The following is a 26,262-nucleotide window of genomic DNA, read 5'->3' as shown; positions in this document are numbered from 1 at the left end:
GGGCCGGGAGGATCCCACATGCCGCGGAGCGGCTGGGCCCGTGAGCCATGGCTGCTGAGCCTGCGCGTCCGGAGCCTGTGCTCCGCAACGGGAGAGGCCACAGCAGTGAGAGGCCCGCGTACCGCAAAAAAACAAAAACAAAAACAAAAAAATTTAAGGTGATTACTTGAAAATGTAGGTCCTATAAGAATTAATACACAACGTATACATACAGATCTGGGATCGTTTTGTATAGTGAGTTATGTAGACAAGACCTGTCATCATAGGGATGTTATCACACAGTCATAACTCTTGTCTAATTGGTATTTCCCAACTCTGTAATTTCATAAAAACAATAGACTATCGACTTTGAACCTTAACTACATATTAGGAAAAAAAAAGGTATAGAAGACAAATGAAAGAAAATATGGAAATAAAGAAAGACATTGTTTTTTCTCTTTGAAAGTTATGGAACAAGGAACCACCATATTTGGGCAATAATACAGAAATACAGAAAGCAGTATTTTTTAACATAGAGACTACTGATACCACAAGAAAAACTGCATGATAAGGTTTAATTATTAGGATGTAATATACACAATATAATATTATGAAGATAATCACCCCACTTTACTTTTTATATGTTCTTTTCTTTTCAAAGTCCCTTTTGCTTAAAGTAGACTTGAAGTTAAATATAGATAATTTTTGCAGTTTCTAGTGGCAAGTGTGTGAATTCATAAGCAAGAGATTGCCCATCTTCGAAGACATCCAGATAGGGATACTTTTCAGTATCTCTTTAGTCAATTCAAGTGTTTTTTTTTCACTTGAGAGACAAGAAAGCTTTCTCTATGTATGCAATGTAATACAGAACAGAACTGTCCAACAGAAACAGTGAGTCACATGTGGTTTTAGAATTTTTAGCAACACATTTAAAAAAGTAAAAGGAAATAGGTTAATCCTTAGTAATACATTTTATTTAACCCCATGTTCCCCAAATGCTATCATTTCAACATATAATCAATGCACCAATTATTAATGAGATATTTTTAAAATTCTATTTTCTTTTGTACTCCATCTTCAAAATGCAGTATGTATTTTACACTTGAAGCACATCTCAATTTGAACCAGCCATATTTCAAGGATTCAACAGTTCCGTGTCACTGGTGGCTATCATATCAGACAGTGTAGGCTATAAAAGAAAGCCTTTTAGTCAGAGAGTTCAATATTCCAATCCCCCTGCCCACTTACCCTTGTGGCTTGGTCAAGTTTTTTAACCTTTCTAAGAATTTAGTATCCTCTACATCACAATGTATTAAAAGGATTAAATAAGATAACAGATGCAAATCTTTTACTGTTTCTGACTCTTGGGAAACATTTAACATATGTTAGTTCTCTTTTTCTAAATCCCTCTGAATTTTCTCCTTATATTTTTTGAAAAAAAAAATCCTTTTGTCTGGATTTTCGTGAAGATAAGAACAACAACTACTCAACAGCCATCCACAGCCCTTTAGAAAACAGCAATGCAGGTACCCTCATTCTAGTGGCTACACAGAAAAATGTCCCTAACTGACAGCACCTTCCCACCCTTGTAGCTCCTAGGCTACTCTCCACTGGTTCCTGGTTCCTGGTTGATCCTTCTTTGAAGGTTCCACTTTCCCTTATTTTCCTCCTAGTAATTAACTTCCCAGAAACTATACGAGCTTTTTATTTATAATGCTTGATATTGATTTTCTATTCCCCTCTGCTACAGTGTCAGCCACATGACAGCAGAGATCCTTTCTTGATTTATTCAATATATATTCCAAATAACTACAACAGCAGCTAGCAAAAAATGGGCTCAACGACTATTTGTTGAATGAATGAATGACTGAAAAAACATTTTTTCACCATGCCAACGTAATTCATTTTATTTGCGCATCACGCACCTGTAGAAACGCTTCCATTTAGTCACATGCGTTTTTAAAGGGGTGGCTGAAGCACCACACAAATCCGAGCTGTTTTCCTTTAACCCTCTTCTCAGACTTTAATGTGATGATGATGATGCTGATGACGACGAAGAGTAGTAGTATGCAGAGTAGTAGTATGTTAGTAATTAACTTCCCTTGAAGTATCCAAAAAATTTCCATTTTAAGCAGAAATTTGCTGTGAACCAGTATCATAATAAATTCCAGTGTATTGTTTAAGGATCAGATAAAATAAAAGAAGTAGATATTTACAAATCATATACTTTGATTCTCTGAGTATCATCTGAAAATCTAGTGAAGAGCTTATTTTTATTATTGTTTTCATGTCTTCATTTCTACCTTGTGTACAAATCCCTTAGTGTTTTCTGAATATCCAGTTCTTATTTCATGCTAGATGTCATATTGCCAAGGCTTTTTCACTTAAGTTGCATTCATATTTATGGGGAACTATTTTTTAAAACATCTTTATTTTGGAAAATTGCAAATTTATACTGAAGTATAAAAAACAGTATAATGAAATCCCATCTACCCAAAACCCAGCTTCAACAATTTCAACCCATGATCAGTCTTGTTTCCTCTATATTACCACCCACATCCTCAATACCACTAGATTACTTGAAAGTAACCCTAAATATCAAATTACATCATCTTTATATACTTCAGTATATATTTCTATAAGATTAGAACTCTTTTTTCATAACTATTATATCACATTTAAAGATGAACTATACTTCCTTACTATAATTAAATATTTAGTCAGTAGGAAGCATATTTTATATGTTAATACAGATATAAGTATATTTATTGGAACATATATGTATACATGGGAATATATATATATTCCCAACTTTTTATATAATGTCACCCATAGAAATGATTATACTCCTATAGCATGCTGCAATAAATGGAAGAGGGTAATTGCTGTTTGTTTCCAAAGCAAAGCCTTCCACATGGGCATCTGATTGGCAGTTTTCATCCTAAGCACATGACAAGTTGGGTGATACAGGACTCTAGAGGCTCAACAGTAAACAAACAGAGCAGTAGCTTTCTAAAGAGCGATGAGAACATATGACAAACGTCTACTACACCGAGTTATCTATTTCCTCCAGAGATAACTGTTCTCTTTTCACGTCCTTATCTTTCTCTTTCATGACATTGGTTTTCTTTAAATGCCTGGTAATTCTTGGTTATCCATTTCAACTTTTTGTTTTTTTCTTAAATTTTTATTGGAGTATAGCTGATTTACAATGTTGAGGTAGTTTCAGGTATACAGCAAAGTGAATCAGTTATACATATACATATATGCACTCTTTTTTAGATTCTTTTCCCATACAGGCCATTACAGAGTACTGAGTAGAGTTCCTTGTGCTATACAGTAGGTCTTTATTAGTTATCTATTTAATATATAGTAGTGTGTATGTGTCAATCCCGATCTTCTAATTTATCCCCACCCCTTACCGCCGGTAACCATAAGTTTATTTTCTACATCTGTAACTCTATTTCTGTTTTGTAGATAAATTCATTTGTAGCCTTTTTTTAGATTCCACATATAAGTGATATCATATGATATTTGTCTTTCTCTGCCTGACTTACTTCACTCAGTATGACAATGTCTAGGTCCATCCATGTTGCTGCAAATGGCATTATTTCATTTCAACTTTTGAATGAAGGCCTTTGTTGCTTAGTATATAGGTAACAGGAAAGAATTTCCGCTGCTGTTATGCAGAGCTGTTTCCCACCGAGCTCTCCTTTGATTGGAAGAATGAAGAGAAGGTGCTGGACAGGTGGGTTGGGCATGTAGCCACACAGACGTCCCTATGGGGCAGTAGTTCTCAACCTTGGATACACATTAGAAACTTATGGGGAGTTCTTAAAAATCTTGCTGCCCAGGCCACAACATTGACCAATTAAGTCAGAATCTTTGTGGGGGGATCCAGATATTAGTACTTTGTTTAAACTCTCCAGCTGATTCTAATATTCAGCCAAGATTGAGAACCACTGTCCTTGGTTGTGAGACCAAGGGGTCGGCAGGCATGCAAACTGCAACGCTCCAATTTTTTATTCTTGGACAGAGTTATCTTTCTTTACTTCCTCCTGCAAACCTATAGTGTTGATCCTGTGCAGCCCCATGTATGACCCTGCCTCTTTTTTCAGGATCTAATTATCTCATGATAATCCTTTCCCAGGCAGGCAGATGCCCAGTTTTCTTTAGATGACAGTAGTCTGATTTTATCCTGGGAGAAAAAGCTACTTCTGTGAGCAGTTGTGTTTGAAACCCTGGTCCTGGCAGGGAAACACGAAGGGTGGGGCCAGGTTCCCAGCTCAGCCAGGTGTTCTGAGCGCTGTTCCTCAGTCAGTTACCCTCAATAATTCTTCATAACATTTCTCGGTATTTGTATTAGCTCGGGCTGACATAACAAAATACCACAGACTGGGAGCTTAAACAATAGAAAGTTATTTTCTCACTGTTCTAGAGGCTCAAAGTCCAAAATCAAGGTGCTGGCAGGGTTGGTTTCTCCTGAGGCCTCTCTCCTTGCTTGCAAACGGCCACCTTCACTGTGGGTTCTCACAGGGGCTTTACGCTGTGTAGGTGCCTCCTGGGGTCTCTTCCTCTTTTTATAAGGGCACAAGTTCTACTGGATGAAGGCCCCAAATTTATGACCTCACTTGACCTTAAAACCTCTTTAAAGGCCCTTTCTCCAAATGCAGTCACATTGGGGGTTAGGGCCTCAACATCTGAATTTGGGGGGGGGACACAATTCCGTCCAGGACAGTGCTTTTGATTTTAATCTTAGAATATTTGTGTAGCTTCCTTGGGAAGATCTACAGCGAACCATGTTTCCCTAGGATGGGATTTCTGCTGTCTTTACTCCATTCATTCTGATCCTATCAGCTTTCTTTTATTCCCTTCTGGAATACCTCAAACATTTCTGGTCCAAGGATTGGAATTTTTAAAAATGTGTTACAGTACAGTTATTATCTCCTTCTGTATGTGTATGTATGTGTGCATGAGTGTGTGTGGACATGATCAAAGTGAGTGGTCTGATAAACATGTGATCGAGGGCTGGCTTTTGTGTATAACACACCATATCCCTGACCAAGCTTCCACCCTCCCTACTCTATCAGAGACCAGGGTGAGATGCTGATATAAACCTAGAAGGAATAGAGGTTAAGTGGCCCCAAACATGGATGTTAAGGAGATTCAGGCAGAGCTGTATAAGGATGAAGGAAGATAGTGATGTTCTGGGAACGGGCTTGGATGAGGCTTCAAACACCAGGGGTTCATTTCTGGCTTGGTCACTCAGTATACAGGCTCAGAGAAGACCTTTAACTTCTCTGGTTCCTCATCTCTAATGTAGGAATAATAACATCTGTCCTGTCTGCCCAATAGGAAGTACAGTTATCACCCGTTAGCCTGCAGGGCTCTGTCAACCAAGTACCAAGTAAGTTCTGTCTGTTGAACACTTAATACTTTAAACTGCTGTCATACACATTAGAGCATTAGTGTCACTAAGATTGTTTGCGGGTACTTTTTGACCTTGGGCTGTGAACACAGAATTGCACAACAGTAAGCATGTGGGTTATATCAGGCAGCATATTCCATTCCAGTTACCTTCCAAACATTTACTTAATTCAGTTCCCAACACATTGTGTGTGGTGTTTAGTAGGCACTCAGGAAATATACGTTGCCTTAATTAATCCAAAATATGTGCAATAAATACAGAAGAAGATAGATCCAGGTCCCGTGAGGCCTACACAAGTATTCATCAAGTGCTACTCAAGTTTAAATGCTGGAGAGAATATAAACATAGCAAAAGATGTGACTTCTGCCCTACCGGAGTTTACAATCTAATTCTAGAGATGGTTAACTTATTATAACATTAAATAGAAAATAAAGTTACGAGGGAAGGGAATAAAAAAGAGACAGCAGCCTTTTGAATTTTACCTCTGTTAATTCATGTCACGCAAATGTCATTCTTGCCATTAAATCCCGTATATACTAAGCCCAAACACTATTTATTCATGTGCAGACTGGAGAGTGGCTTAATGCTTGAAGTTTCTCTCTACAGCTTTGGCAATGGCTCCAAAAAGACTCATAAACAGGCCTGCGATGGGCATTGAAAATGCCCTCCTTATGTATCTAATGCTTCATCTTGGTAACAATAAGTGAAAAGATACATAAATGCAGCTTTAATTAACAACGATGTTGTGATGCTTAGAAACAGACTGTAGGCTCTTTGAATCTGCTGGCCTTCTCATAAAGAATTTTGTTTTTCCCAGAAGGTCAACATTAATTAATGTCCTTATAATCTATTTAGCAGCCCATTGTCTCGGTGATGTCTAAACAAGTTTAGTGAGCCGTAGTGGTGTAGCCAGGATGATATAATCAGAGTGCTTTGAAAAGAGCACTCTGCAAAAATATACTGTCTTGTGTAGTGATTAGCAGGGAGGATAATAAAGGATTCTGTCAGAATGATTAGTTTTCCTTATCTGTGGATGACATTACTTGTATACCATATTGCATAAATAACCAGATGGAAAACTTTTCATGTGGTCTTTAATGAACTCACACAAGCTATAAAAGTTCAAAAAAAGAAAATAAACACAACTATTAATAGTCCTTAATTGTTGCATTAAAAGGTATCCATAGATTACTTATGCTTGTCTTTTGGGACAATGTGTGGAAACTTTCTCATGTCCATCGATTATACTTCTACTTTTTCTTAAACTGAGCCTACAATACTTTTTGTCCCATTAGTAGTATTATACAAGCAGACATGCTCGGTAATTTTCAAATATTGTCTTAGGAGAAGGAAAGATTGCAAAGATTGCTGCAGATGTTATCAAAAGAACCCGTCAGCATTTGTCATCTAGATGTTACTGTCTGGATCTTAGTAGGAAATAAATATTGGTTTATTTCTTACAGTTTCTCAAGGAACAGAAACTGATATTTATCCTCAGGAACTATCGGAAAAGTAAAAAAAGTTCCATTTAAATGTATATTGATTACTGTGATGTTTAATATTAGGAAATAATTTAAGAATTTACCATTAGATAATTTTATAAATTATGGTATATCCAACAAGTAGAATACTATGATATAATAAAAACTATGTTGCTAAACATATTTCATAACATAAACTTGTTCGCACTATGTTTTTTAAATTACTAAATCAAGTAGAAACTTTCTTTTTATCGGCCAATATGTGCATTAAGGAAGAATGACAGGATACACAAATACGAAGCTTAAAGGTGGTTATATTACTCTACTGGAACAACTGGGGTTTTCTTTTTTCTGGTTATTTATATTTCTAAAATTTTAGAAAAAGATGTATTACTCAGTAATGTAAAATTGATGAAAAGAAATACTGAAGAAAAAATAAATATTAAAAGAGTGAAATACAATAGTTCAGGCTTTTTAAGGAGTAAAACTTGAAACTATCCACCACATTTTCCACACACATAAATGTGCTACCATCATGTACGTTAGAGTTTCTTTTGAGGTGTGATTCCTGGTTTCAATTATTTTCTTTTTCTTTTTGCATTTATTCCTCCTCTCCTCTACTCCAACCTTATCACCCATCCAAGTGATTCATGTTAATAAACGAGTATGTATCCTTTTTCATCCTCTTTTCCACGTTCACGTAGTTATTCTGGAAATATCTAGGTATGGAGTTATACATATGCACAGATGGGGGGGGCAGTCATTGTTTGTTTTAGACATATTAGATCACACCGTATAATCATTTTGCACGTTGCTTTACTCCTTTTAGAATATCTTTTGGAAATCCCTGCAAATCAGCTGTATGGCACTAAACTCTCTTTTTAGTGGCTGCGTGATATTGTGTGTTGTGGATGTAACCAGTTATGTTGGCTGTTCCTCTAGGTTCTTAATTTTGGCCCCTTGGGGATAGTTGTCAATTTCTGAAGCCATTTTTGAGTTGTCAGCACCCGGGAGAGGAGTGATGCTGGTATCAAGTGGGTAGAGGCCACGGATACTGCCAAGCATCATGCAGTGCACAGGGCAGCCGCACAACAATGAATTAGATTACCCAGAGCATCACTAGTGTCCAGGCTGAGTCACCCACCAGGCACACTCTGATCTCAGGGTGTTTGGCACTGGCAGTCCCTGGGGCTGGAACACTCTTTCCTTAGGTACCTACCTGTATCACTCTCTCACTTCCGTCAAGTCATTTTTCGAATGGCATTTTCTCAGTGCAGCCTATTCTGACCAGCTTATTTAAATTGCCATCCGCCCCCAACCCATCCCCTGGCCTTCCGGATCCTACTTCCTCTATTCTTTCTTTCCTCTACTTCTAACAGGCCATATAACTTATTTACTTATTATGTTTATTTATTATTGTTTCCCTCCGTCTAGAATGTGAACTCCACTGTGGCAGTGAATTTTGTCTGTTTTATTCACTAATGTATCCCCAGGACCTAGAACAGTGCCTGACACTTAATAAATGAATCAATAAAAGAAGAAAGGAATGAATAAATGATTGTATGAATGATGCATGTTCATTTTATTTCTCATTTCTTTCAACTGCAAACAATGCTGACGTAAATATCCTTACACACATGTACTTATGTCTTGGTCCTTGTATTTCTATGTGGCCAGAATGCTTTCCAAAACAGAAAATTTCCCATAACCATTAATGAGTATCCTTCTGTTCCCCACACTCCATCTCTCAATCATCTGTAAGTGGCTTTTGAAAATCTCTTCCCATCTGATTATTTTAATTTGCATTTTTCTGATGAGTTGTGAACTTGAGCATCATTTAATATATTTGTTGATTATTTGAATTTGATCATCTGTGAACTGGCTAGGCAGTTCCTGGTTGTTAAAATTGCCATTTCTAATAAGTTTGTGAGAGTTATCTGTATATACAGTCTACCTGTAATATGTAAAGAAAAAAACTTCAAATCTATTATATGCCTGTTGATTTTGTTTATGAAATATTTAGATCATAGCTATAATTTTATATCTAGGCTTTTGGAAGTTTGATACTGCCTTTAAATTATACATAGTTTACCCTATGTTTTCTTGGTAAGAGTTTTATTATTTTAATTTGTTAGATCTACATCTTTAATCCATCTGGAATATATGTTGTATATGAAATATATAGAAGAAAAACTGGAATTTAATTTCATTTCCTTCCAGGTGGACAACCAGCTATGCCAGCATCATATTAAGTAATACAACTTCTTCCCACTGAATTGGCCTTTGTTATATACTAAATCCTCCTAATTACTTACCTAAGTGTCTTGATTCTCTGTCCTGTTCCATTAACCTATAACATGGTGTATACTAATCTCATTTTTTTTTTTTTAAGGAAAAAACACTTGATGAAAGGCAGAAAAAATACAACTTGACAGGTCGAAAGGAATAGAAATATTCAATCTGAAGCTGAATTAGGAAACAGCTTTAAAATAAGAATGAACATCTATGCTGTAATTGAACATCATGATATTTTATCCCTAAGAAAAGTTTTGTCCCTAAGAAAAGTTATCACTGAAAAAAGTTATTTTTAATTCCTAAGAAAGTTAGATTCCTAAGAAAAGTGTTGAGTATCAGGCAAGATTTCAGGGTAAAAGTAAACAAGAATACAAGCTTCCTTCTACTCTGACTCTATTAATTGGAAAACCATTTAAGATTACATTGATCTCCTGTCACAGGCAGGAAGCAAAACTTGTTCAGAGTTTGCTGATGCTCATTCTTTTTATCACCACTTACCTTTTAAATCTCTGCCCCTGTACTTCAGAGGGTCTGGAATGAAATTGGTGGCAGGCTAGCGATCATCGTGGCAGCATGCCAACTATATACCTTTGTCTACTGCATGCATTAATCTGAATGTTCCCTACTTGTCCCTGCCCCAATTGGGGAATTTAAGGCCACCTTTAGGGTAGGGTAAATAAAATCTGTGAGTCTCTTAAATAGAGTCATTGATTTCCTTGTTGTGGCAATATCAGTTCTAGGTCTATTAAATAATTCAGGGGTTAAACGGAAGGAACTAACTCTCTTTTCATAAAGGCTATTGAGCTCTACCCCCACAAAGACATAAGGAAGGTGCTCTGACATTCACTCAAATAGTTAAAGCAAATTTCCAGCCCAGTGAACTACATGGCCTGACTATCTCTACTGCATTTACCTGGTGTGTGATCGAGGTCTGGACTCAGTGCTTCAGTAGGAATTCTGCTGCCAATGGCCCAATCCAAGTCATCTTGAGAGTCTTGAGTAAGACTGCAAGCTGTGGTCCAGCTTCCTGAAGTTATTTCAAAATTGCAGCTTCCCGTCGTGCTTGTATACTGGCCTAAGGAAACAAAAATATTAATGGAATGCTGTAGAAATGTATGTCACACTTGATATTATACTACATTTGCGATGATTTAAAATTAGTATTTGCATACTCTGTTTATTTAAAAATTTAAAGAACCAGGGTATTTGCACTCATTGGAAATATCAGTTGTACACCGAAACTTTTTTTATCACAGGGTCTAGAAGCAGTGCGTGAATACTGTCATTTAGCCATTAAGGATTTACATGGATTGACTAATAACATTTTAGATGATAGATAAAACTGTATCTACACATGAACAATGTACAAAACATTATGATAATTTGGATTATTCAGGTCAAATAAATCAGTATCTCCAGTTGTCTGGATGTTTAACTCCTTCCCTCTGTCCACTCTGGTGTTTGAACAGCATAGACCATTACAGAGGAAAAGTCATTTAACTAGAGAAAAGGTGCCTTTGGTAGAAGTAGTAAACCATATAGGATGCAAACCCTCTCAGCATTCCATACCCATCACCCACGTACAACATTTCAGAGCCAGTCACTAAATTATTTCTCACTAAATAATGAAAGAAGTTCTCTTCTAAAAGTATTGATTCATAACTCATCAAAAAACTAAGTTGTTCACAATGAGAAAAATTACTAGATAACTGATTGTCTACTACCTAGTCATCTGTGAAAAGTGCCTTCATAATACCCTGATACTGCTTTCATCTTTCTTTAATTTTCTTTTTGCATAGCAGTTATTATTTTTGAGCATTCACTGTAAAAACTGTGTTATAGAGACACAATGAATTATTGGATGGTTTAATCAGTATGAATCAACTGAGATTGTCATTGACTTTTTTTTTTTAGAAAGATGAAGTTTGTATTATTTTTAACGTTTCTTCTCCAGATGGTTTCTTGTTCATAACTTTTTCTTGACATAAAACTATTATTAGCATATATAGAAACTTTGTCAGCAAGGAAAAACTTGCTGTTAAAATGGATGCCAAACATTTGGCAAAACAAAGCTTTAATATTTTTATAGAAAATTTTCTGGATCTCTAAGAGTATTTTCATAAAATCTCAGCATTTTACTTCTCTGGCATGATTGCATCTTATCCCTAAAAACTAGAATCGTTTTTAATTATATACATTTCTTTCATTCATTCTACATGACTTATGCTCCATTGGTTTTTATATACTTATTTATGGGCTCTGTATATCCTTTTTATGCCATGCTTATACATAGGTTTATACCATGCTTATATAATATGGATAAAAGTGAGGAATGTGGTTCTCCAGGTGTTTAGTTAACACAACCGCAAACATGTGGAATCTTCCAATGTTACAAACAAGACAGTCATTGTGTGTTTGTTAGAATGATGTCACACACAGGTTCTATAGTATTTCTGTGTAACTGACTCCCAGGCACATAGCCCCTACAATAATTATTCTTTTTCTATTCTCTGTGACCACTCTTGTCCTTCCTCTTCCACCGTATTTAATATATGACTTTACCATTGACTCTAAAGATATCTACACAATCAGGATTCATTCTCTTACATTTCAGCCTCCTTAACTCAAATTATATCACTTTTACTTTTCCCTTTTCTAGGGTTAACCTTGGTTTATGATCTCAACTGCTTACCAAACACTGTTATTAGCATTCCACAGCTGCATTTATTTCAAAGTTATACAACTTTTCCACATCTTTCAATCACACATTCTCTATTAATTCCTTTCTTATATTGCAGAGTTAGCTGGGGTGCCCCTCTTGTTAAAAAATTACATAATTAAAAAAAAGTCTCACTCTATGTATCTTCACTCATTCTTTCCCATAGCCTTTCATACTTTTGTGCAGATGACCTACAAATCTACAGCTACAATGAAATGCAGGTGTTTATCTACAAATGTTTGTTGAACATTCCACTTGGAATATGCAATTATCATCTCAAAACCAACAAGCCTAAAATGAACTCATCATTTACCCCTCTAAATGGGTTCTTCTCTCTGAGAATATTGATTAATTTCATAGCATGAATCTTCTCTCTCTTTCTAAAGATTCAAACTATGAAGTTATCTTTGATTCTGCATTCTTTATTTCCATATCTAATCTATCACCAACAGCTATAGATTCTCCCTTCGAGAACTTGTTTAGTTCATTCCTTTCTTTGCAGCTCTATAGTTCCTGTTCCAGCTCCATTGGTTCAAGCCCCTGGTTTATGTTAAGAGCCTCTTTCTTTAGTGTAGCCTTCATCCTATCGACCTTATACACCCAAACCACATTATTAATCTTCAAGACTGCTCTCATGTTATTTCCCTTGCTCGAAATATTCAGGTGTTCACATTATTTGAAAATGCCCTCAAAACCTCTAGCCTTGAATACGATAACCTTTCTGTTGATGCAATGCTTTTTCAGGCTGAAATCTGTCTTGTCTCCAAAACTGCCTCTACTTCAATGAAATCTTTCAGAAAAATTTCTTTTGACTAAAACTGACTTCTTTCAACTTTTATGTTGAAGTACTTCTCTCTCTCTCTCTTTTTTGACACATGTTCTCTAGCAATTCGATGCTCATTTGTCAGTCCTTCCTTCCCTCTCTTGTTCAGGACAGAACTGCAGTTTTATCTAGGAATTCACCTTCTTTCACTCAGATATTTGTTGGAAGAGTGAAACGGCCCCCTGTAACACCAGAGGCGGCTCATGGTTTATCTAAGCAATCATGATGCGCTGTTCAAACTTCCCTTGTCTTGAGTGGTTTAAGATAGTCTTGGGATGCTTTTCTAGACAATGAGACTTACTAGGGAAAAGACACCTAGGAAGAGGTTTCTTTATTCTTAAAAATAAATCAAAAGGAAGAAAACCTATTTGTCCTTTCTCAGGATATCATTGCAAAGATGCGATGCTTGGGACTAAAGAGATTCTATGGGGAGCTGACTTTATAAGAAAATCCATTATCTGAAGATGGCAGAACATAAAGAATGAAGGAGGGCATATAGTTCTATACGTTTGATGACAAAAGTTACTAAATTAACCAACTCTAGAGCTCCCTTGCTTTTGGACTTCTTGCTATTTGAGATAATACATTTTCCTTATTGCCTGTATCAGTTAGAGATGCACTTAGTTTCAAGTAACTGAAAACCCAAATAATAGTAGCTTAAACAGCTACTACTCATTCATCTCAATTAACAATATGTCAGGAAGGTGTCAGTTTAAGGTTGGCACTGTGACTGTGGTTCAAATGTGTAGTTGTGAAGCACGTATTTTCCATCTTTCCTTTCTGTCATCTTGCCATCCTCATGCTCATTCATGGTTGCAAGATGATGCTGCACCTTCCAGCGTTGAAAAATCCAAATATTCAAGGCATTGAAAGGAGTGGGAAGAGGGAAGAAGAAAAAAACGTTTTCCTATTCTGGTGCTTTTTCTTTTTGAAAAGGATACCTTCCCCAAATTCCCACATATATCTCACTGGCGGGCGAGTGCTCACGGGCGGCTACAAAGAAGTTTGGAGGAGATGGTACCTGTGGCTGGTCATAATGTTGCCCTGGATAAAACTGCAGTTCTGTTTCTAAGGAACAAAAAGAAATGGATAGGCAACAAGCAGGGACTGCTATGAGGTCTACACCTGTCAAGGTTGGAATTTCTGTTACAAGTGTATTAATTAATGTATCTTGTCCATTCCATCTAGCAAATAATACTCTTTCTTGAATGTCCAACTTCTGTACTATCTTTCTCTTTCCAGATCATGTCAGTTCTCAGGGTCTGTGTGTGTGTTTTATAACAGTAATCATAGTTATTACTATTCATTTGGCAACTTATGACTTCTTTATTTTGCACTGCCACCTTAATTGTTGTTTACTATTGAACTACTGTAAACATTTCCATGTGATCAGGTATTATTATTGAACTGCATTATATAAGCCGTGATTCCATACTAATTACTGAATGATAGATGATATGAACACTTTGTAATATTAATATTTCTTGCAGATTAATATGTATCAATATTTTCAAAATCGCTATTGCTTTAGAAAAAATATTTTCCAAATTGTGATCTTTATTATGATCCCTTGAATGGATTCAAAGTATTACTAACATTGTTTTAAACGACTGGCACTTTTCCACTGGTACAATATTCAGCCATATTGTTGTAGGTCAGTATAAATATTAATCAATTCAGTTATATTAAAGAGATGGCCCCATAATGAATTATTTTTAATTCTCACATCCACATAGCAACCTTATTTTGCCATACCATGATATATAACATAGAACCATTAAACAGTTTCTCCTCATTGTGAAATGCCTTTTTGGAAAGCTGCACTGAGAAGGATTTTGGAGAATCTGGGTACAGTGGGGAAGAGTGACATGACTGACTAATGATGTTTATCACTGTAAGATGCAGGAGAGAAAGTACCCATCCCATTCTGCGCATCCCTAGCCTAGAATACAAGGCACGCTTACTACGTGTTTTAGGTAATAATTTCCTCCATGAAAAAAAGAGCATATTTTCTAACTTAACTGTTTCTTTTAAAAAGAATTGATCTTATTTGTTACCAACCATGCATTTTTGCAACAAGGGGTAGCAATGCAAAAGAAGATTTTATCTTTGCTCACAACCTAAGGTAAGAATTCAGTCATGAGGAATAGCTGCATTTATTGACTGATAAGTATAAAGGACATGTAAATAAGGCATTCACAATGACGGACAAATTTCAAGAGAATATAAAAATAATGGCATGGAAGAAGCTAACATTAATCCTGAAAGACTGAACAAATATATTCTTTACATTATTTCATTTAATTCTCAAAGCACTCTGTATGTTATTATATGTACTATATAGATAAGGAAATTGAGCCTCTGAAAATTTAAATAATTGCCCAACAAATGATGGTCAAAGTCAAAATGAAGACTTCAGTTTAATAACCCAAAGGTCAATTGTTTCCTTATATTTCTCCAAAGGTGACTTTGAAAATGTTGTAATTTATTCCATTATCCACGATAGATTCTCTGCCTGCAGGAATCCAGCCCTGATGCCTCCAATATTTCCCAAAGACCATCATATAAAATATTGATGGAGTCAATTTGCAGCATCAATAAGTCACCTGTATATCTCTGTGTGCTGTGCAATATTCCTTTTGGAGGTGAACAAAATCTATCAAGAAGTTTTAAGAAAAGTGACTATTTCATTTGTCAACATATTGCTTTTATTTTAATAAATTCAAATACTTCTTGCAGTTGTCCATCAGAGTCATGGGTAACACTAACAGACATGGATATGTAACTGACTTCAGTTTCTGATAATCAAAACTGCCTTTGTGTGTTTTATATCAATACCTCAAATAGCTGTGGGAAAAAAATAAGAATCATACAAGGTACTCTGAGAAGAAAAATGAGTGAAGCAAAAAGAACATGGGCAGCATTCACATTTAAAAAACCAAAACACCTGTAACTCTTTCTGATGTTTTTAGGTCTATTTTTATATTTCATATACAGATGCACATACACACACACACATTTTTCTTCATATGTACTCCCCACATAAGCTGTGATAACCTTATTCCTGATAGCACTTGTTACACTTAAAAAATAATCAGGAATCTTTTCATTTACTAACTACCTTTTCAAAAAGCAAAGAACATTATATTTAATGCATTTTTCCCTCTAGGTTTTTTTTTCCACAGTAGAAAATGAATTTCTGAAGCCCAACACAATGTCTTGTTCGTTTTTATATACCCAATGTTTAGAAAGTTGTTCCTAGCCCTACTAGGAATAGGAATAAACACAAGAGTATAATTTTTATATAAACTTTTCAATATATGTACATTTTTACATGAGAGGAAGATATTTACTGTCTGTAATAAGTTTTCTATATGCATGTGATAGCTGTCCTTCTCACCCCACTGGATTATGTATGTCAATGCCATCATATTCAAATTATTTTTTCTTTAGAGCCTTCATAAATCTGGCCAAGTTTTTAATGTTTTGCTGGTGATTATTAAATGCTCTATTTATGTCTTGTGGGGAAAATGGTGATTTCAAAATGCTTCAGAGCATTGTTTTAGAACTCCATTGAAATCAATTCCTAACAGTCAATATAAAAAATATATATATTTTTGGTGCACTTAAAAGAAGCTAGAAATAACACTAGAAAGTATTATTTAATGTATTATAAATTTCATTTGAGAATATATATATTATAAAGGAAATATTTTGTGAAATTAAGATTACAATACTGTAGTATTCAAAATACAGTTTAAAAAAGTGCCAATCATTTTCACTTTCTTCTTTGCCTGACTTAAAATTAAAAGATGGGATGAATGTTGAGGATACTATGCTAAGTAAAATAAGCTAGTCACAAAAAGACAAACACTGTGATTCCACTTACATGAGGCACCTAGAGTTGTCAAATGCATAGACAGAAAGTAGAATGGTGGTTGTCAGGGGCTGGGGGTGGGGAGAATAGAGCGTTATTGTTTAATTGGTAGAGTTTCAATTTTTCAAGATAAAAAAAGTTCTGGATATGGGTTCTGGACGCCCTCTAAGGGAAAAACCTTTCCGATGACACTTACGCAAGCTGGCATAAGTGTGAAGCTGTGGTGTTGGCTGCACAACGATGCCAATATACTTAATGCCACTGAGCTGTACAGTTAAAAAGGTTAGAATAGTAAATTTTATGTTATGTATATTTTATGTATACTTTACCACAATTAAAAAAAATAGCGAATGCAAGAAAGAGAAATGAACACTTCAGAAGTAAACATCCCGAGGAATAAAAATGACACTGAGCTAAAAATAAACATTTAAACGTGCCTTGTGTAGTAAGCCTTCCCTGTGCATGTGTGATATTTTCCCACTGAGAAATGGAGTCTATTCCCTTCCTCTATTTGAATCTAGGCTAGACTTTGTTATTTGAATAACCATTAGGAAGAGCCAGGAGGGACATTCTGGAACTTCTGAGGCTAAGTCATACAAACTCTTTGCTATTTTTCCTCAGGCTCTTGGAACTTTCTGTGAATGAAGAATGTTGCATGCCACATCAGTAAACAAAGGACACTGTAGCCATCAGCCACTGCCCGCCCCTCCCACCCCCTAATGGTGTGCCCTGAGGGAACTCAGGGTAGAAACAACAGGATGCCCGCCATCAAGCCCTCAGCCACTGCAGCCCCCTCCCCCACTCCGGCAAGGTGCACCCTGAGGGGATTTAGGATGGGAAAAACCAGGATGCTGGCCCTAGATAGCTAAGGTGTGTAGCAAAGGAACGACTTCACTGAACACAGTCTCTTGCATCTTCCCAAACACAGAAAAGCACTAAATTCCTTAACTTGAGCTATCTGGTTTTCTTTAATTAACAGTAATCTTTTGATGTTTGGGCTCCCAAAACTCCTGTATATCCTGTCTCCCCCTCTACCTCTTGGGAGCAGTTCCTCAGAGGGATCTGAGAGGCTGCCTCCTGGGCTGAAGTTCTCATACTTCTTAACTTTGAGGTTGTGCATTCTTTTACAGTCGACACATGGTAAAAGCCAATCCCATGTAAGATGTCTGACTAACCCGTGATAGCCCAAGCCACAGGGATTGCCCTGGAGGTTGATTCCATGTTGATCCAGACAGAGAAACCAAAGAGTACACATGTGCCGAACATGTAGGGGATAAAGGCATCTTGGAAGTGATCCTCCACGTCCAGCTGTACCAGTCTGAGCCATGTGGATCAGAGACAAGCTGCCTAGCCGATTCCTTCCTGAATGAATGATCCACAAAATTGCAAGCAAAATGAAACTTGTTTAGGCCACTAACTTTTAGGGTAGTTTGTTACGCTGCAAACATTAACGGCAACAGGCAGCCTGTATGGTATCAAGATTCCATATGAATGCTCACCAATAAGATATATGAAAAAAAATTCTTTGGATTTAAATATGTGTTCATATTTTAAAATTACACACTTGGCTTTATACATGAATTTAAAAATCATTTGAATTAAAGTTTGAATAAAAAAACCAAAGTGGTTCTTGTATTCCTCTTTTTCCAGGGCAATGTAATTATTAAAATTAATCATTAAACTAGTATTTATTCAAAGTGTTCTTTTTTCACCTCACCTATAAAATCAGTCATTTTTTGGGGAAAAAGGAATGGAATCAGTCATGAGAACTGATGAAGAAATGTAGGCTCTGCTAGTTCAGTTTCTGACAATTTTAACCCTGACTCTGCACACAGTTCTATATAATGACATGATGGGAAATTTTTGTGACATGATTTGCTATAGATTTGGTGCAGTTTTTAGTCTGGGGGTAAAAAGGATGGAAGGGCTGCCATTTAAATATTTGCATAGAGAAGTTGGAAAAATGTTTTGCCTATTCTAAATCTACTCTGGTGCATGAGAAGAACATTTCTTCTCAGTCATCAATGCCAATAAGTTACTCTGCTAACAAAGTGAAAATCTGTGCTGAACTGGTAGCATCAGAACAGACAAATCCACTTACCACAGTGAGCTTCATCAGACCTATCAGAGCAGTCTGGTTGATAGTCACAGACCAGGTGGGATGCAATACACTGCTTGTTGTGGCACAAGAAATCAGTGGCTTCTGGGCAAATCTCAGAAGTCTCTCCCACTGGGGGGAAAACAAAATAACAAACACAAACATCATTTGGTAATACTTTCATCAAATTTGAATACTCCTTTTAGTTCCCACACTATTAGATAAGTTAAAGATTTTAATTGTTGTCCAAGGTAGACTTGTAGACAACTCCCCGTCTCTCAGTCCCACCTGGAACTGTTCAGCAAGTAACATAGATTGTACTTCCAAAATATCTTTTAACCAGTCAAGGGCTGACCATCGTCTATTACATAAACCCAAACTCCCAATCAAGGCATTAAAAATGTTTTGGTTTTTGGCTCCAGCTTAGTTTTCCAGGCTCATTTTCTGCAACTCTTCTCTTAAGCACCTGCAAGTAAATTATATCCTAGGACTGAGGGCTTCACAAATATGCCACTTGGTCTGCATTTTACCACATGTTCACAAATGCTGCTTCCTTTACCTGTACTGACCATTCATTCCCTCTTGTGGTCTTGGTGGTCTGTTCAACCTTAGGACTCAAGGAAACAACTTCTCTCTCTACCCTTGTCTTGCCTTTCTCTTTGCCATCCAAGCCTCTGGTCAGACACTCCCTATTTCATGCTGCCTAAGGATACTTTTATTCCTATATTACATGCTTACCACCTCGTATAAGAGCTGTTTACACTTCTGGCTGTCCTCCCAGACTCTAAGCTCCCTCGACACAGGAGTTTTTGCTATGTTTTCTTGGGCCTAACACAGCACCTAATATACAATTTGTGCTTTATAAATGCTGGTTACAATAACTGAAGGCATAATGGTTTCATCTGAAGGGGGCTTAGAAAAGCAAACTGACATAGAATTTTCAAAGCAATTCACATGTTGGCATATCATTTCAACTGATATGAAGTCTAATGATAATATTTTATAGCTTCAAAGTGATATACATTAAAGGTCTGAAACTATCTTTATCAAACTCAACAAATTAAATAAAGCTCAGCGGTTCCTTTGTTACATCGATTAGTATGGGTTCAGGATAGGGTGTCTGCGGTGGGGGTAGGTTACTCAAGGTTAGGGAGTATTTTCATGAAGGAAAATAGTAAAACTACAGATTTCATAAAAGTGCATTTCCAGAGTCTTTCCGTAGTCATCCCCATAATACAATAGCTAAAACCTCAATAATTTCCAGAAATAATTTACCAGTAAAATGTAGTCCCAATACGAAGATTGAGAGGAGGCATCTAAAAGAACAGCCAATATTTATTAGATCGTGGGTATCAGTAAGGTGAAGAATGAAAGGTCGTGTTCTTTGAGTGATTTAGAAACTTTGCCACATAATTTTAATTAACACTAGTGAGAATTGACAGTTAACCCAGAGAACTATGTGGACATTGTTTAGTATGCAAGTCTATGCATTGGAGATTATTTTTCTATGCCACAGGCTGTGGAGTCATAAAATTACTCCACAGAGGATATGGGTTTTGACTTATAATCTAAATAATTGATTCTTTAGTTTAAAAAAAAAAAGACTGAAATAGACTCCATCTCTAAATGAGGCTTACTACCTTAACAACATAGAATAGAAAAAACATGAAGAGGAATCAAGTCAATGCTTTGAAATATAGTAAACTGAGCATAAACCAGAGTATCTATGGTATATGGGTTGCACGGATTAAAAATAAAAAGAGACTGCAATTCTAAGAAAAGTAGATCTTCTTTAAGACAAGAATATAGTCAGTCAGACTGCTGTTAGCAAAAACAGCATGGTAAATAGAAGAGGAACATTATTTTAGTGAGAATGTCTTGCATGTGTTTAGCCATTTTCAATTTCTTCATTTAGCCAAAATGATAAAGGCAGTACCTATTAACCTGGTCAACAAATATATGAAATGAAAGATAATCTCACATATACTATAGTTAATGATATGAGAATAGAAAGAGCATTGGTGCTCATAAGAGCGAGTTGAAGATGACCTGCTGGCAGAATACGACACATGAAACAGACTAAATATTTATTTTAGCTTAGAAAATACAGGTTGACGGAGTCCAAAAGACCTAAAACTAACACATGATAAATGGAAAAATCCTAGGAAGAAGAAAATGTCTGCAAAATAATGTAGCCATAAGAATCGAATACTTAATCCACTAAAAGCACGAGGAACATATAGGACTAATCCACTGTGGATTTGAATACACTGTCCCCAAAGTTAAAGTGACGTCCATTGAAAACTCACATTATTCTCCTTTGAAATAGAATTTACAGTAAAGAAATCCTTGCCTGTATAAATTTGTATTTGGACTAAAACAGCTTTGTGCACAGGATTCATTACATAGAATTAGATATAATCATTCTACAGATTATGTTTGTGGATACACACTTGTTTTATCATCTCCTTCAAGTGATGATATTCAGTATGCTCTGGGATTTCAGACAGTAAATTTCACGTGGGCACACATTTTTGGCACCTTTATTTCTCATGCAGAATATTACCACATGAAGGACATAAAAGACGTGATGGCAATGGCCAGACTCCCCCTCACTGAAGACCATATTATTCAGGCTCCTTAGGCTGAAGGAGACTGAATAACCATGACCATGTCACGTCTCCTTAGGCTTCTCTTCACTGTGACAGTTTCTCAGATTTTCCTTGTCTTTGATAACTTTTACACTTTGGACAGTACTGGTCAAGTATTTTGTAGGATTTCTATTAGAATTTGATTTTTCCCCCTTATAATTTAGGCAGGATTATGGGTGTAGGGGAGGAAGACTACAGAAGTAAAGTGTTATTTTCATCACGTCATGACCAGCGCACGTACTATGACACAACTTGTCACTGTTCATGTTGACCTTGTCTACCTGGCTGATGTAGTTCTTGTCGTATTTCTCCACTTTAAAGTTACTTTCTTTTTTCTATCCCTTTAAATACAATATTTCTTTGGAAGGAAGTCACTGTGTGCAGACCAAATAGTGGAGAGGAGATCTATGCTTCCCTCCTTGAGGGTAGAGAATCTACGTAGATTAGTGTTCTTACATATGGGAGATTGGTCTTTTCCCTCCCATTTATATATTTATTTAGTAATTTATATCAATATGGACTCCAGGATATTTATTTTACAATTTGAGTCATAATACAATGCTACTTTATTTTTTTATTGCTCAAATTGGCAAAGGGGAGCTCTTTCAGTTGGCTTCTATGTCCCTTTGACATGCTACCATCAATGTAGCCTTTTTTTTTTTTTTTTGCACACTGCTTTCTGTTCTAACACCATACGTTGCTTCAGCCTTACCTTGTATTTTTCCCAGCCCAGTCCTAGAATCAGCCATCAGCCATTTCTCCAAGCAGCCCTGGTTCCTTTTATTGGAGAATGCTGTCGGAAACCAAAATCTGGGTACTAGGTTGCCCCCTGCTACTGGGGTGTCATTGTTTCTATGCTATGGTAACTTGAGGAGTCATGCCATTTTTCAATTACAGAAAATGATCAATTTTATTTCTTCAAGTACTATTTTTCCCTAAGTCTCTGTTTTCTATTTCTGGAACTTTCTTTTTTTTTTTTTAACATCTTTATTGGAGTACAATTGCTTTACAATGGTGTGTTACTTTCTGCTTTATGACAAAGTGAATCAGCTATACGTATACATATATCCCCATATCTCCTCCCTCCTGCATCTCCCTCCCACCTTCCCTATCCCACCCCTCTAGGTGGTCACAAAGCACCGAGCTGATCTCCCTGTGCTATGCGGCTGCTATTAGAAGTGTTAGATTCACTTATTCTATCTTCAATGTCTCAATTTCTGTTCATATTTTTTTTTCTCTTTACCTTGCTGTGTTGCATTTTGGTGAGTAAGCTCATGCTTATTTGATGATTTATCCTTCAACTGTGCCTCTAATCTGTTTGTTTAACTTTTCCATTGATATTTATTTTCAGTTATAATTTCTGGAAGTGAAATTTAATTATTTTATTTAGTATCCTGCCTACTTTATTTTATGCTTTCCTTTTTCTGTATTATGATCCCAATAGCATGTGGTCCCAACAGCATAAATTTACACTGGCTTCATGCATTATCCTTGAAGTTTCAGTGGTTCTAGAAATTTTAATATTAATGTGTTATTTTTGAGTTCTCATTCTCACAGCATGTACTATCCTACGTGTGGTATGGCACAAGTTTTAGGGTTTTGGTTTCATGCTGGTAGCTCCTGTTCTGTTCATTTATTTTTCTTTAATTTTTTCCAACTTCCTGGACAGACAACAAATTTCTCTGGGCTTTCTCTGGAAAGGACCAGGCTTTATGCAAGGGTACATGTCTAGCTCTCCTATTCTGATATAGGGTTAAAACTTCCAGTCTCCAGATACCATTTTCTATGTCTAGGTTCCCAAGTCCTTTAAGCCCCTGGGAAGTTAGCTTTCATCTATGGTCTATGTTTGAGTCCCCTCTTTGGTTCTGGAACTGGTATATTTCCTTTTCTTTTTCAAATTTCAGTTTGGAGTATTAACAAGTGCTTTTTAAAGATATTTTTATATGTTTGTAGTGAGTGGAAAGCACATCCTATGATATGATTTTGTTAATTTTTCTGTAGTCTAATTTTCAATATAAATTTAATATTTAAAAACTTAAAACCTTGTATCATGAATTCTAAAAATAATCTCAAGAAAGTCCCATAAAACAATTTTCTCCAAATTATGCTCCTTATTATAAAAAGAAACCCTCTGAAATTGGCATATATCATTTTCTTTACCTTGTGTTCCTATAAAGGTAAACATATATGAACATTTGAGTGCATTCATTGAAACAGAAACATAAAGATATATTTGTAGTGGCTAGAAGAGGGAACTTTTTCATAAACATAGTTTCTTTTTGTTTGTTAATATATACATTTTCCTTGTCATTTATCTGTTTTAACTTGTAAATAAATCATCTTTGGATAGCTTTTATTGTAGGTATGCTTCAAAAGTTTTATCAGTCTAAGTAAAAGTTTCCCTCTAGTTAAAGCTGGTAATACTGGACAGTAAATATTGATTGCTAGTGGAAAGTCAAAATATGTGTGGCCAATGTATTGATCTGAACCTCCATTCTCATGAAAGCTCTGTAACCTTAGGTAACTCATTTACTATCAATCTCTAAATGAAAACAATGGTAATCACTCTCTCATACAAAGTACTATACCTTTAAATCTAGTGACATCATCCATTTAGTATCTTTACTTATTCATCCTAGAAACATATATTGAACAGTTGTCAGACACCATGGTGGATAGTACTTATCAACAAAGAATTTATAATCTGGTAGTGAAAACTTATGTGTAAAACAGGCTGTTTAGGGCTGTAATGGAAGATATTTAATGGCTTGCTGTCAGAGGACAACAAAATGTAGCCCTAGTTTGCACTGGTGTGTTAATAAATATTTAATACATTTATTCACCGCTGACCTTTCAAAATGCATATCATCTCAGCTTGTCATGTAGCCAATTAGAAAAAGAGGCCAGACCACTCAACTGAGAAGAAGCAGGTCCTTTATAAGACCCCATTCATTTCAATTTCCTTATCAAGTACGTTTGGCCACATGTTGCAAATACGGAAGACTCAATGTTATCTGAAGAATAACACTTGGGTAAAAAAAAAAAAAAAAAGGGCGAAATAGGCTCAAGAAAAAAATATTTTGGGAAAGATCACACACCTGAAATCTTCCTTCACAGATGAACTATTTCACCTGACAGCGCTCTTGTTCTAGAAATAGGATCGGGACAAGTTTGCAAATCAAAGGAAATCTCAACACTGCTGATGACTACATATCTCATGACCAGGATTTTTAAATGTCCAGAAAATAACAATAAACACCTTTCGTATTTTCTATTCAGGGTGAGCGCTTAAATCTATCTTATGTTAGAAAGATTGCTAGGTTTCAAGAAGGTCACTGCACATATCAGACAACTGAGAGCAACACATCTGAATGTGTGACCTCCGTGAGCTCAGTGACAGCAAAGTTCAGTTTGTGCCCAAATTATCGAAGTGTTATCAGCGTTACTGGACCATGTCTTAGAGGACGGCAAGAGCTTAGGAAAATATAAAAAACGCAAATCCACTTGTGCTACACAGAGGCAAGGTGTATATGAAGTGGAAAATAGCTTAAAGATCAACTTTTCAGCTTTTTAAGCAAAACGGTGACTTTATAAACTGATTCTATACTTGTTTGAAAGAAAATCATATGTGTCAACCTCTCTTTTCAGACATGCAACTCAGATTTTTATCTTTAGCTTTTTTTAGATCTGGATGTATTTTAAATATCTAGTTTTCTAAATCATTAATTTAAAGGTTTAGACAAAAATCCTTTTTAGAAGGTTTACAATGAAGGAAAAGGAAATAATAAGAAAATAAAGCAAAATCAACAACAAAATTCAGAAGTGATATATTTGACAATGACCAGTATGCTTTTCAGCTTGAAGAAGCATTTTTAGTGGGTTAGTGATTCAAAAGTCCTCATCCATCCCTCATCTCTTTTCAGGTCCTAATGCTCCATTAAAAGAACCCTTGCTTCGTTTTCTGGTAATTTCCTAACTACCATTTTAAAAGAAATGTTGACCCTTTCCATTCTGGATTTTACTTCTGCATCTGATATACCAAAAATGTCTTCCTTTCTGTGACCCTCAACTCCTTTAGCTCCTGGCCACCGTATTCCTACTACTCCATCACAGCTTAACCTTCCTTCTCTCTCTTGGTTCTTTTTCCAGTCCAGGCCTTCAATGCCAATGCAGCAAATTGTGACCCTATGTTCTTCTTTGGGCATCATATTTACTGTCATGATTTTACCTGACATCTGGGGGTTGATGACCTGATATCTACAACCCAATCTGTCCCTTCTCCTGAGTTTAGTCGCTTAGGATACATTTCCCGCTGGACTTCTCTATAACATATCAGACACACTAAACGTGACCAAAAAATGCACTTTTTTCTCTCTTTTTGCCTCCTACTTTATCTTCCTCTACTTCTTGACTCACACTAAACCTCACAATGCTCATCTGTGGATGGTCCACAGAAGCATAACACCTTTTCTCACCTACTTTGGTCCTTACTCTTGTTTTTACGCCTTCTTCCTGTCTCATCCGTGGGGTGGAGATGGCTGGCTGTTTACAACATATACCTTCAAATTTCTACAGCAGACAGTTGTTGCTGGGTAGCAGCTGCTCAGCCAGGCACTTGACTTCTCAACACCATATGCAACCAGGTGGGGCCACAAGGGTGAGTTCTAGCCAGGGGAGTGTGAGTGGAGGTGATACTCACTCACTTCCAGGCAAAGCCACACAAACTTCCACGCACAGCTCGTCACGTTCTTTTCCTCTCTCCGTTGGATAGAAACAATGTGATGTTCACTAGGGTGGACCTTGAAGGTCAGAGACTAAAGATCTGCCTGGGTCCCTGAATAAATGCATGAGAAGAGTGGTCCCCCTAATCTGTTCACTTGCTAACTACTGCAAGCTGAATAAGAAATGAAC

At 36.3% G+C, this 26,262-nt stretch overlaps 1 protein-coding gene across 1 annotated transcript in view; it reads right to left on the bottom strand.

Moving 5' to 3' along the window:
• MALRD1 (MAM and LDL receptor class A domain containing 1) overlaps nt 1-26,262 on the bottom strand; it is a 593,611-nt gene that overhangs the window by 162,432 nt on the left and 404,917 nt on the right. Inside the window, exons 31-32 of the mRNA XM_060003111.1 lie at nt 18,704-18,832; nt 10,097-10,258 (exon numbers count right to left, since the gene is read on the bottom strand). Coding sequence (XP_059859094.1) covers nt 10,097-10,258; nt 18,704-18,832 — 291 coding nt within the window. The remainder of the gene's footprint in view (nt 1-10,096; nt 10,259-18,703; nt 18,833-26,262) is intronic.

The sequence above is a fragment of the Delphinus delphis genome, chromosome 2 (assembly GCF_949987515.2).
Source record: "Delphinus delphis chromosome 2, mDelDel1.2, whole genome shotgun sequence".
Classification (NCBI taxonomy): Eukaryota; Metazoa; Chordata; class Mammalia; order Artiodactyla; family Delphinidae; genus Delphinus; species Delphinus delphis.
The sequence above is the reverse complement of the archived record's forward strand: the minus strand, read 5'-3'. Positions and strand labels throughout refer to the sequence as shown.